This window comes from Heteronotia binoei, chromosome 13 (assembly GCF_032191835.1).
Source record: "Heteronotia binoei isolate CCM8104 ecotype False Entrance Well chromosome 13, APGP_CSIRO_Hbin_v1, whole genome shotgun sequence".
Taxonomy (NCBI): Eukaryota; Metazoa; Chordata; class Lepidosauria; order Squamata; family Gekkonidae; genus Heteronotia; species Heteronotia binoei.
Genome location: NC_083235.1, coordinates 2,272,573 through 2,286,316, shown reverse-complemented (window position 1 = coordinate 2,286,316; position 13,744 = coordinate 2,272,573). Strand labels below are relative to the sequence as shown.

Here is a 13,744-nt window from a genome sequence, read left to right as displayed (position 1 = left end):
GAAGGTCCCAGGTTCAATCCCCGGCATCTCCAACTAAAAAAGGCCCAAAAAGTAGGCGTGAGAAACCTCAGCTGGAGACCCTGGAGAAAGAGCTGCTGCCAATCTGAGTAGACAAGACTGACTTTGATGGACCGAGAGGAGTCTGATTCAGTAGAAGGCAGCTGCATATTTTTATATATGTTCACATATTCAGCACTATGGAGTCACCCTTTAGGGGAGGGACGGTGGCTCAGTGGGAGAGCATCTGCTTGGTAAGCAGAAGGTCCCAGGTTCAATCCCCGGCATCTCCAGTTAAAAGGACCAGGCAGGATGGAAAAGACCCTGACCTGAGACCCAGGCTCAGTAGTAGAGCATCTGCTGGGTAAGCAGGAGGTCCCAGGTTCAATCCCCGGCATCTCCAACTCAAAAGGGTCCAGGCAAGTAGGTGTGAAAAACCTCAGCTTGAGACCCTGGAGAGCCACTGCTGATCAGGGGAGAGAGGGTGGCTCAGTGGTAGAGCATCTGCTTGGTAAGCAGAAGGTCCCAGGTTCAATCCCTGGTATCTGCAACTCAAAAGGGTCCAGGCAAAGAGGTGTGAAAAATCTCAGCTGGAGACCCGGGAGAGCTGCTGCCAGTCTGAGTAGACAAGACTGACTTTGATGGACCGAGGGAGGTCTGATTCAGTAGAAGGCAGCAGCTTCATAGGTTCATATGAATCTGAGACCTGCCAAGAAAATGCTCTGCCACTGAGCCACAGCCTCCCTCCTCCAGCAAAACCCAGCCTTCCTCTTTCTTCCCATTGCCAATATTATTGATAAATCTGGATATTGAGTATAATTTGCAGCAGTACTCAATCCTAGTGATGTATTATCATCACATTATGGAACTACACAGCAGCTGTGGACAGAATTAACCAGTCATGCAACAAGAAATAATACATCTTTGAAAATACTGTCTCAAGTTTTTCTCTAATTAGAAGCTTTTTTATTTAAAAAAAAAAAGGGAGTTTCTGGTTCTGTCTCCTTTGGAGCTGGTTTGCTCCAATTTGAACAAATTTCTCTGCTGTTCCATTTGTTGGTGTGTTGGGGTTTTTTGATGTGCATACATCCAAACGTCAGTTGATTTCTTTCCAGTGCTGCGTGGGGTGGAGAAACCTGAAGCAGACAAAAGAATCTGAGAGCTGTACACATACACAAAGCAGCCCCGTAGCGCAGAGGGGTAAAGCTGCAGTACTGCAGTCAGAGCTTTCTGCTCACGACCTGAGTTCAATCGTGGAGGAAGCTGGGTTCAGGTAGCTGGCTCAAGGTTGACTCAGCCTTCCATCCTTCCGAGGTTGGTAAAATGAGTACCCAGCTTCCTGGGGGTGGGGGGCAGAGTGTAGATGACTGGGGAAGGCAATGGCAAACCACCCCATAAAAAGTCTGCCGTGAAAACATTATGATGCGACGTTACCCAAGAGTCAGAAACGACTGGTGCTTGCACTACCTTTACCTTTTTACACATACACAACTTATAATTGCCTGATACCGGGAACTGCCTTGCCTACCGTTAGTTTGAAAGAGCAAGTACAGCTGAAACAATGTCTAAAACCTTCTATTTAAAAACGTTTTGTACATCACTATAATAGAGAAAATATCATATAAGAAGTTATTCAGTTTTCCTGAAATGGCCAATTTTTCTGGTTTTTTTTGGGGGGGGGAGGGTTGAAAAAAACGTTTGATAGGGGCATGTGCATTTCCTTTTGCTCAGGGGGAGGGCTGCACTCATCATTTGAGGCAGCTTAAAGAGTAACATACTAATTTGATAGCCAGTATAGTACGGCTGATTGTGTGGCAGAATTAGACCAGGAGCTCTGAATTTAAATCTGTGTCATGATGTTCACTGCCTAACTCTGGGGTGGCCAAACTTGCTTAATGTAAGAGCCACATAGAATAAACGTCAGATGTTTGAGAGCCGCAAGACATGAACATCAAACGTTTGAGAGCCATGAGGGAGGAACGGGGAGGGAGCGAAGGAGGAAGGAAGGGAGGGAGGAAGGAAGGATGCTATATTATCTGTCATGATGCTAAATTATCGTACGCTAATTTATTATTCCATCTCTGGGCCAACTGCTGTACTGATATATAGCAGGGGTGGCCAGCGGTAGCTCTCCAGAAGTTTTTTGCCTACAACTCCCATCAGCCCCAGCCATTGGCCATGCTGGCTGGGGCTGATGGGAGTTGTAGGCAGAAAACATCTGGAGAGCTACTGTTGGCCACCCCTGATATATAGAATGCGCTCAATGGAAACCACCGCCTGTGATGTATGCGCTATTTGTTTTATTGTATTTTATGTTTTAGCTTGTAGTTTTTAATTGTTTTAACTTCTGCTGTTATCCGCCCTGAGCCCGCTTGCAGGACAGGGTGGAATACAAATTAGCAGAAATAAAGAAAGAAGGAAGGAAGGAATATAGATGGGTGAGGAAGAGGTGGAAAGAAAGCAACTTTAACATTAAATGCTTACTACAAGTCGACCAATGGGACAGTGTGGGCTTTGAGAGCCACACAATATGTGTGAAAGAGCAACATGTGGCTCCAAAGTCACAGTTTGGTCACCCCTGGCCTAACCTACTTCCCAGGCCCACCGTAAAGGGCAGCACATGCCGGTTAATGTTCTGTGTCATCTCTAGGGTGCTAGTGGATGCAAATCTAGCTGTTCTTGTGGGAAAGTTAACATTAAAATATAATAAAAGTGGGATTTTTCCAGTGCTTACCTACAAGAAACTGTGTCTTGCAGACCTCAATCTTTCTGTTCATGATTGAGACCCATTACCGGCTGTTCTTGTAAGGACAGCTGAAAGTCTTAACAGTCTTTCCCCCCGAATTCTGTTCTCCCACAGGACCAATGGCAAATGCTGCAGCCCCCACTAGCACACCTCAGAAACTGATTCCTCCTCAGCCAACAGGCCGTCCTTCACCAGCACCTCCGGCGGTACCTCCAGCAGCATCCCCCGTCATGCCTCCCCAGACCCAGTCACCAGGGCAACCAGCCCAGCCTGCCCCAATGGTCCAGCTCCACCAGAAGCAAAACCGCATCACTCCCATCCAGAAACCAAGAGGACTGGACCCCGTGGAAATCCTCCAAGAGAGAGAATACAGGTAACCCGCTGGTTCTGAGAGCCAGTGTTCTATAATGGGTAGAGTGGCAGACATAAGAGAAGCCATGTTGGATCAAGCCAATGGCCCATCCAGTCCAACACTCTGTGTCACGCAGTGGCCAAAAAACCCAGGCACCATCAGAACATAAGAGAAGCCATGTTGGATCAGGCCAATGGCCCATCCAGTTCATCACTCTGTCGCGCAGTGGCCAAAAAACCCAGGTGCCATCAGGACATAAGAACATAAGAGAAGCCATGTTGGATCAGGCCAATGGCCCATCCAGTTCAACACTCTGTCGTGCAGTGGCCAAAAAACCCAGGCACCATCAGAACATAAGAGAAGCCGTGTTGGATCAGGCCAATGGCCCATCCAGTTCAACACTCTGTCGCGCAGTGGCCAAAAAACCCAGGTGCCCTCAGGAGGACACTAGAAGCCCTCCCACCATGCCCCCCAGCACCAAGAATACAGAGCATCACTGCCCCAGACATAAGAACATAACAGAAGCCATGTTGGATCAGGCCAAGGGCCCATCCAGTCCAACACTCTGTGTCACACAGTGGCCAAAAAAACCAGGTGCCCTCAGGAAGTCCACCAGGTGCCCTCAGGAGGACACTAGAATCCCTACCACTATGCCCCCCAGCACCAAGAATACAGAGCATCACTGCCCCAGACATAAGAGAAGCCATGTTGGATCAGGCCAACAGCCCACCCAGTCCAGCACTCTGTGTCACACAATGGCACAAAACCATCTACTTTATTTATATCCTTCCTTTCTACTCAATGGGGACTCAAAGTGGCTCACACTGTTCTCCTCTGTTTTATCCTCATGACAACAACCCTGTGAGGTAGGTGTGACTGAGATGAATGTATGAAAAGGGGTGGGCTCAGTTTTCTGAAGCCACAGTTAACTTTCATTGGTTCGCTAACCCTTTGGTGAGTTGCTGGTGCGTCTCTTTGTTTAGATGACCTAATAAGGCTGAAACGCTTAAGAGTCATTTCTTTGGATCCGAATGTGTTGTTGTGCAGGCTGCAAGCTCGCATCGCCCACAGAATCCAAGAACTTGAAAACCTTCCTGGGTCCCTGGCTGGTGATCTGCGAACCAAAGCGACTATTGAACTGAAAGCGTTACGACTGCTGAACTTCCAGAGACAGGTGGGTGGCGCCACGGCTCAAACTCTCTCGCTCGCAGGATCCAAAACTGTTTTGGAAATGCAGATAGATCCAGGTGGGCAGCCATGTTGGTCTGAGAGAGCTCTCTCAGCCCCACCCACCTCACAGGGTGTCTGTTGTGGGGGAAGAAGATAAAGGGGATTGTAAGCCGCTCTGAAGTCTCTGATTCAGAGAGAAGAGCAGAGTATAAATCTATGGTTGTCTTCTTCTTCAGTTTGGGAATTACTTTTTGGTTTTAGTTGCAGAGGGTGGCCATGCTGGTCTGGTGTAGGCAGCTGGATTCAAGTCCAAGAGCACTTTACCAACAAGATGTAATTTAATTAATTTAATTAATTAGAATTTTAGCCCTCCCTCCCCCCGCAAGCAGGCTCAGGGCGGGTTACAACAACGTAGATATACATGTACCAATTAAAACATAATAAGGTGGGACCAGAACCAATGGGTTGAAATTAAATCAAAAGCGTTTCCGATGCAGCAGTAGGAAGAACTTCCTGACCATGAGAGCGGTTCCTCAGTGGAACAGGCTTCCTTGGGAGGTGGTGGGCTCTCCTTCCTTGGAGGTTTTTCAACAGAGGCTAGAGGGCCATCTGACAGCAATGAGGATCCTATGAATTTAGGGGGAAGTGTTTGTGAGTTTAGAGCGGTTCCTCAGCGGAAGAGGCTTCCTCCTTGGGAGGTGGTGGGCTCTCCTTCCTTGGAGGTTTTTCAACAGAGGCTAGATGGCCATCTGACAGCAATGAAGATCCTGTGAATTTGGGGTAGGTATTTGTGGGTTTCCTGCATTGTGCAGGGGGTTGGACTAGATGATCCTGGAGGTCCCTTCCAACTCATTCTATGATTCTGTGAATTAAAATCAGTTCAACATTTGACACTACTAATAGTCCACTGTTGGCATCGATAATCCTCCAGGGCTGCCTGTGGGTGTACAATAGATGTAACTCATCTGTAATTTCCATGGTGTGTCAGCTTTTGAAAGTCAGCTCTCTTGTAGAGGGAAGTTTGACTCTCACGAGCTCATACTCTGCAAATCTTGTGGATCCCTAAAGTACTCCTGAACTCAAATCTAGCTTTTCTGTTCTACTTATTATGTAATAAAAACCTGCAGAGTACAAATCAAAATAATGTCCTGTGTGTTATCGGTATCTTTTAATTGTTTATGAGATGATGTATTTAATATAACATTTGTATTATTTTGATAGGTTTCCCCCTGACAAAGCTGCACTGGTTATGCGCAGGGGTTATACAAGCGTTAGAAGTTTTTCCCCTTTGCGCGACTTGCCTTCTCACCTCTGTTCTTTCGTCTCAACGTGTAGCTGACGACTCCTTGTTTGATTTCTGTCCCAAAGCTGCGTCAAGAGGTGGTGGTCTGCATGAGAAGAGACACCGCTCTGGAAACGGCCCTCAACGCCAAGGCCTACAAGCGCAGCAAGAGGCAGTCCCTGCGGGAAGCGCGCATCACCGAGAAACTGGAGAAGCAGCAGAAGATCGAGCAAGAACGGAAACGCCGGCAGAAGCACCAAGTGAGACTCTCTTTTGGTTTGTTTTTTTTCAGTGTGGCATGCTGGAGATGGCGGAAGTATGAGATGGAGGGGAAGATCGCTTTTATCAACCAGATCTGTAATTTACTTTTAAAAATCTTTTGTTAGAGCAGACCAAGTGATTCGTCCCAACTCCCCACCCTGACCCTCATACCCTGATTCATTCAGTGAAGAAACAGCAGGACCCTAAAACACTTTCCAGCTGTGCTTATATGGAAGTGACAGTCTCCGGGTTTTGCTCCCATTGTAGGTCATTGATCCATTGATGGTCAACTGGAGACAGGTGAAACTTACAATGTTGTACAGCAGTTCACTCAGCTGTTTATGGAGAGAATGTAAGAACAGCTCTGCTGGATCAGACCAGGGAGGGTCCATCTAGTCCAGCCTCCTGTCTCACACAGTGGCCACCCAGTTCCTCTGGAGGGCCAACAACAGGGCAGAGAGGTCGAGGCCTTCCCCTGAGAAGAACATCAGAAGAGCCCTGCTGGGTCAGACCAGTGAGGGTCCATCTAGTCCAGCCTCCTGTCTCACACAGTGGCCAACCAGTTCCTCTGGAGGGCCGACAAAGGGCATAGAGGCCAAGGCCTTCCCCTGAGAAGGACATCAGAAGAGCCCTGCTGGATCAGACCAGCGAGGGTCTATCTGGTTCAGCCTCCTATCTCACACAGTGGCCAACCAGTTCCTCTGGAGGTCCAGCAACAGGGCAGAGAGGCTGAGGCCTTCCCCTGAGAAGGACATCAGAAGAGCCCTGCTGGATCAGACTAATGGTCCATCTAGTCCAGCCTCCCATCTCACGCAGGGGCCAGCCAGTTCCTCTGGAGGGTCAACAACAGAGCAGAGAGGCTGTGGCCTTCCCCTGAGAAGAGCATCAGAAGAGCCCTGCTGGGTCAGACCAGGGAGGGTCCACCTAGTCCAGCCTCCTGTCTCACACAGGGGCCAACCAGCTCCTCTGGAGGGCCAACAACAGGGCAGAGAGGCTGAGTCCTTCCCCTGAGAAGAACATCAGAAGAGCCCTGCTGCATCAAACCAGGTCCATCTGGTCCAGCCTCCTGTCTCACACAGTAGCCAGCCAGTTCCTCTGCACAGCCAAGCACAGGGCACAGAGGCTGAGGCCTTCCCCTGATTTTTCCTCCTGGTACTGAGATTCAGAGACCGTCTCTGAGCATGGAGGTTCCCTTTAGTCACTTTGGCTAGTAGTGACTTATATACCCCTCCTCCATAGGAGGACCAGGGCTCCCTGGTGTTTTTGGGCCTGCAGGCACCTTTGGAATTCTGGTGCAGCATGGTGGGAACAGCCACAAAATGACTGCCAAACCCTTAATCACCTGCCAGAGTCAGTGAATAGAGCTGTTATGACCCATACCCGTGAAATCGCCCACTGCCATTTTTGGCCCACAGTACACTAAAGTAGTAGCTTTGTGTGCTGCCTCAGAAGTATGGAGTGGGAAACACCCCCCCCCCCCAATTTCTGTTTCCTGTGGCCCTGGAAGGAAGGACCAGAACCAATGGGTTGAAATTGAATCAAAAGAGTTTCTGGGTCAACATGAGAAACAACTTCCTGACCGTTAGAGCGGTACCTAGGTGGAACAGGCTTCCTTGGGAGGTGGTGGGCTCTCCTTCCTTAGAGGTTTTTAAACAGAGGCTAGTTGGCCATCTGACAGCAATGAGGATCCTGTGAATTTAGGGGGAGGTGTTTGAGTTTCCTGCATAATGCAGGGGGTTGGACTAGATGACCCTGGAGGTCCCTTCCAACTCTGTGATTCTATGATCTTGGGGGGGTGGCTGTCATTGGTCTTTGGAGGGGGTTTTGAGGGATCATTTGCATACAGCAACCCCTTGTCCCTTTTCTAATTGTTCAAAATCAGTCCACCGCACCTTTGTGCAAAAAAAGGGAACTTTTGCCTACCTTTTCTGAGATGTAGAGTCAAAGACTGGCTCCACCAGACAGCCAGTTTGGTGTAGTGGAGAGCCAGTTTGGTGTAGTGGTTAAGTGTGCGGACTCTTATCTGGGAGAACCGGGTTTGATTCCCCACTCCTCCACTTGCAGCTGCTGGAATGGCCTTGGGTCAGCCATAGCTCTGGCAGAGGTTGTCCTTGAAAGGGCAGCTGCTGTGAGAGCCCTCTCCAGCCCCACCCACCTCACAGCGTGTTTGTTGTGGGGGAGGAAGGTAAAGGAGATTGTGAGCCCCTCTGAGACTCTTCGGAGTGGAGGGCGGGATATAAATCCAATATCTTCATCTACCTCACAGGGTGTCTGTTGTCGGGGAGGAAGGTAAAGGAGATTGTGAGCCGCTCTGAGACTCTTCGGAGTGGAGGGCGGGATATAAATCCAATATCTTCATCTACCTCACAGGGTGTCTGTTGTGGGGGGGGGGGGAAGGGAAAGGAGATTGTGAGCCGCTCTGAGACTCTTCGGAGTGGAGGGCGGGATATAAATCCAATATCTTCTTCTTCTTCTTCACCTTACAAAAAGTTTGTAGGTAGGTAGGAGATGAGAAATTGCGTTAGCAAGGATGTATACTTGAATTTTTTTTATTTACAACATTTATTAGTTGCCTTTTTACCTTGTGGAACTCAAGGTAGGTTACAATGCAAACAAAACAACAAATTATTTTTTAAAAATCACAATAAAAACAATGTAAATGAAACAATGATTATAAATACACATAAAAGGCCACAGTTTAGAATCTCCACTGCTCCTTTTGGCTCCCTTTCCCCAGTTTTCTGTCTACCATTTATCTCTGCCTTGTGCTTAGAGTTACTATCAGAGAGGGAGGCTTGAAGAGAGGGAGCATTCTTTGACTGCTTTTCCCCACCTGCAGGCCGTTCATTAAATTGCTGCTTGGAAGGTGAGGAAGGGAGAGATCATTTGACTGTCAGAGGCAAGAAATGTGCCCAGGTTTGCTCTCCTGGCTAGTGAGAGGTCACTCTCTTTCACCTGCATGGCTCTGGTTGTCCTCCTGGGGCCGTCAGGGCTGTGAAGGGTTAAGCCTCCAGTGAGGGCAAGACCCCTGGGCATCACGTAAAAGGCTGTGCAAGCACAGCTGGCTGTCTCTGTCACAGGTGGTGGAAACAGCTCTGTGGAACTGAAGGGCCATGTTTACTGGGCCAGGTATAAGCCTGGACTGACCCCGTCTTTTCCTAAGAGCCTCTGGGGTTTAGCTCCTGGGAATAGCTGGCTGTGCGCTTTGTCCAAGTGTGTTAGTGGAATTAATTAAACGTCCTCACCTGCCTTTTCTCCCTCCATCCCCAGGAGGCAGTTTACATAGATGGAGTTGTTCCGCCAGGCTTACAGTCAAGGGCAGTTTTCCTGCCAGCTGTTGGCTGTTGGCTGCTAAATGATTATGTTTCATTCTGATGCCTGAGCTAGGGCGCGGTTTTATAAGTTGTAATTTTAATGTTTTTGTAGTTTCCCTGCCACCTGTTAGCAGTACCGCCTGTTGGTTATTGGGTGCTAAATGATTGTGTTTTGTTCTGATGCCTGAACTAGGGTGCTGTTTTATAGGTTGTTTAATGTTTTTGCAGTTTGTTTTTGTAATGCTTTTATGGATTGTTTGCTGGATGTTGTGACTGAGACACCCCAAGTCCTGTGACCCAGGGGAGGGGCAGGATAGAAGTCTAAAAATAAGTAAATAAAAATAGAATATGCTAAAAACATCAAAATAGAATATGCTAAGAATATAAAAAAGGATATTATAGCGTTGGAGAAAGTCCAGAAAAGGGCAACTAGAATGATTAAAGGGCTGGAACACTTTCCCTATGAAGAAAGGTTAGAACACTTGGGGCTCTTCAGCTTGGAGAAACGTCGACTGTGGGGTGACATGATAGAGGTTTACAAGATAATGCATGGGATGGAGAAAGTAGAGAAAGAAGTACTTTTTTCCCTTTCTCACAATACAAGAACTCGTGGGCATTCGATGAAATTGCTGAGCAGTCAGGTTAAAACTGATAAAAGGAAGTACTTCTTCACCCAAAGGGTGATTAACATGTGGAATTCACTGCCACAGGAGGTGGTGGCGGCCACAAGCATAGCCACCTTCAAGAGGAGTTTAGATAAAAATATGGAGCAGAGGTCCATCAGTGACTATTAGCCACAGTGTGTGTGTGTGTATATATATATAATTTTTTTGGGCCACTGTGTGACACACAGTGTTGGACTGGATGGGCCACTGGCCTAATCCAACAGGGCTTCTCTTATGTTCTTATGTGACACACAGTGTTGGACTGGATGGGCCACTGGCCTGATCCAACATGGCTTCTCTTGTGTTCTAAGGCAAGTGATCCAACATCAGATCATCCCTCTGGGTGCTCCAGAGCAAATACGTATCTATAATAGAAGAAATATCAGGGTGAAACTATACTATCAAAACATATATTTATGTAATAGGAAAAACCTTTTGGCCTCTACTTCTGAGTAGACTCTACTTCTGAATAATCTAAGATGAACGATATAAATGTGCACAAAGGCACTTTAATATTCCAAAGCTTCTGCCTTTGAACAGACTGCAATATGACACACAAGAGTTCATGCAGGCATTTTGACATAACCTCTTTTCCCAGACAGTCTGCACTGAAATGAATTCAAGCAGTCTGCAGAAAAGTAAATGAAAGTGCACACAGGTACTTTAAATTCTTTCATCCAGATTGCACACAGGTACTTTAAGAAACAAATTATCCCACTTCACAGTCTTGCACATTCAGGCCACTATTGTGAGGTGCAGGATAAAGAATTAAGTTCATCCACAGAAAACCAGTCCATGTTAGCCGGAGTCAAACGTTTCATTGCCTTTTTCAAGACTGATGGCTTTTAAACGGCACCTAAAAATCCTGTCCTCACGAGGCTCTAGCTCATTCTTTGTAAAGGCAGAGTGGGTGCTCCAGAGCAAATGCAATCATGAGACAGAGAATAATCTCTCCCCTATAATCAGGTAAAAGCCTTTCAGAAGGAACTGTCTTCCAAAATTTTCAAAAAAAGCTGGGAAGGAGGGTGTTTTTCTAGTCTGTACTCAGCAGGCTGTTCTGCAGAGTATCAGGAGAACACCTGAAAAGGCCTCGGCCTGGTTTTCAGATTCTCAGTCAGATGCTTCTTTGCAGAGGACCGCAGGTGCCCCCAACCACCGTTCCACCAGCTGCCTTTTTACCCTCCAGTAGCATCCTAAAGACTAACAAAATTTGGGACGGGATAGGAGCTTTTGGGAGTCACGACTCACTTATGCCTGGGATAGAGAAGGCAGAGAAAGAAGTCCTTTTCTCCCTTTCTCACAATACAAGAACTCATGGGTACTCAATGAAATTCTGAGCAGTTGGGTTAGAACTGATAAAAGGAAGTCCTTCACCCACAGGGTGATTAACATATGGAATTCACTGCCACAGGAGGTGGCGGCGGCTATAAGCATAGACAGCTTCAAGAGGGAATTGGAGAAACATCTGGAGCAGAAGTCCATCAGTGGCTATTAGCCACAGCGTATTGTTGGAACTCTCCGTCTGGGGCTGTGATGCTCTGTATTCTTCGTGTTTGGAGGTGGGGGAACAGTGGGAGGGCTTCTAGTATCCTGGTTCTGCTGATGGACCTCCTGATGGAACCTGGGTTTTTTGGCCCCTGTGTGACACAGAGTGTTGGACTGGATGGGCCACTGGCCTGATCCAACATGGCTTCTTTTATGTTCTTATGTCTGGGGCAGTGATGCTGGGTCTTCTTGGTGCTTGGGGGGCACAGTGGGAGGGCTTCTAGTGTCCTGGCACATGGTTTTTTTGCCCACTGTGTGACACAGAGTGTTGGACTGGAGGTGCCATTGGCCTGATCCAACACGGCTTCTCTTATGTTCTTATGTGACACAGAGTGTTGGACTGGAGGTGCCATTGGCCTGATCCAACACAGCTTCTCTTATGTTCTTATGTGACACAGAGTGTTGGACTGGAGGTGCCATTGGCCTGATCCAACACGGCTTCTCTTATGTTCTTATGTGACACAGAGTGTTGGACTGGAGGGGCCACTGGTCTGATCCAACAGGGCTTCTCTTATGTTCTTATGTGACACAGAGTGTTGGACTGGAGGTGCCATTGGCCTGATCCAACACGGCTTCTCTTATGTTCTTATGTGACACAGAGTGTTGGACTGGATGGGCCACTGGCCTGATCCAACAGGGCTTCTCTGATGTTCTTATGTGACACAGAATGTTGGACTGGAGGTGCCACTGGCCTGATCCAGCACGGCTTCTCTTATGTTCTTATGTGACACAGAGTGTTGGACTGGAGGGGCCACTGGCCTGATCCAACAGGGCTTCTCTGATGTTCTTATGTGACACAGAGTGTTGGACTGGAGGTGCCACTGGCCTGATCCAGCACGGCTTCTCTTATGTTCTTATGTGACACAGAGTGTTGGACTGGAGGTGCCATTGGCCTGATCCAACACGGCTTCTCTTATGTTCTTATGTGACACAGAGTGTTGGACTGGAGGGGCCACTGGTCTGATCCAACAGGGCTTCTCTTATGTTCTTATGTGACACAGAGTGTTGGACTGGAGGTGCCATTGGCCTGATCCAACACGGCTTCTCTTATGTTCTTATGTGACACAGAGTGTTGGACTGGAGGTGCCATTGGCCTGATCCAACACGGCTTCTCTTATGTTCTTATGTGACACAGAGTGTTGGACTGGATGGGCCATTGGCCTGATTCAACATGGATTCTCTTATGTTCTTACTTCTTTAGAAAGCTTCTACCCTGCCACCAATTTGTTAGTGCTACTGGACTCTTTAAGATGCTGCTGGCCTCTTACTGTCTTCTACTGCTACAGACGGACTAATAGGCAACCCATCTTGATGTCATTTTGGTTGATCTTGAGAAAAGCCTTTTGGTTTTGGTTTTTGTTTGGAACCAACAGGGCTACTTGCAGTGAGGGGCTGTAGCGTGTTCCTTCGCCTACACTTGGATCTGGGTTTCTAGCCTGATCTGTGGGGTTAGCATGGTGCCAGCATAAGACGTACGTGTGGCTGTGTAGCTTGATCAGCATTTGGATAGCTGCAGGCACAGCTGAGTCATTCATAACTTCCCAGCAGGGAGGGACATAGTCCACCCATGACGGCTCACCTCTGAATCATCGTAAGAACAAAACTTGTTCCTGTGTATCTCTGTATAATTTTTTTTTTAAAAAATTAAGCAGTAATATTAAATTATCTTTTAAAAAAGTGTAACAAAAGACAGGATCATGTGCATGTATCATACATGAATAAAATAGTCTTAATACATTTGTGCTAGGATATAGGCTAAGGTTGCAATAAAAAAGTTCCTATATTGTTGTGGTATCTTGTAATCTTCATAGTTGTTATTTTCTATGTAATCAAAGGCAGGACACCCATTTCTCAAGGAAATTTTTCCTTTTTCTGTGGTATTTTGGTTGTATTATTTGTTGAACTAGTTTGTCTATTATTAAAACAGCCCACACTTTTCGGAACTTATCTGCCAGCGTAATGGTTTTGCCAGTTTTCCAATTAAGCTCAAATCAGGGTTTTAGCAGTTATTAGGAACAAGGAACAACAACATATATAACAACAGTTCTGAAGCTGACCAAGGTTTAAAAGTGTTGATTCTGGAGTTTTCGGAATTGATATTTTTAAAAATATCTTCAATGATTGGAAGAATTTTACTCCAAAAAAACCTGAATAACGGGACAATACCACCAGCAATGTGCTGAAAAGAACCTATTTGTTTACAACCCTTCCAACACAGAGGATCAGGTTTAAGCTTAAGGTGGGACAATCTCAGGGGAGAAGTTCCATCTTGAATGAAGTCTGAAGTTTTGCAATTTTAGATTTAAGGTGTGTATGGAAAAGATTACTGGACCAAACCTTAGCCCATTGTTCGTTGAATAGGGCATTTCTATAATGGAGGCTAGACCTTTTTTTCTTTTCGTTGTTTAGTAA

At 46.9% G+C, this 13,744-nt stretch overlaps 1 protein-coding gene across 1 annotated transcript in view; it reads left to right on the top strand.

The window, feature by feature from the left end:
- The window catches only part of SMARCA4 (SWI/SNF related, matrix associated, actin dependent regulator of chromatin, subfamily a, member 4), a 138,065-nt gene that overhangs the window by 14,248 nt on the left and 110,073 nt on the right, over window positions 1-13,744 (top strand). Inside the window, exons 6-8 of the mRNA XM_060253503.1 lie at window positions 2,858-3,116; window positions 4,143-4,269; window positions 5,634-5,807. Of these exons, the coding sequence (XP_060109486.1) occupies window positions 2,858-3,116; window positions 4,143-4,269; window positions 5,634-5,807 (560 nt within the window). The remainder of the gene's footprint in view (window positions 1-2,857; window positions 3,117-4,142; window positions 4,270-5,633; window positions 5,808-13,744) is intronic.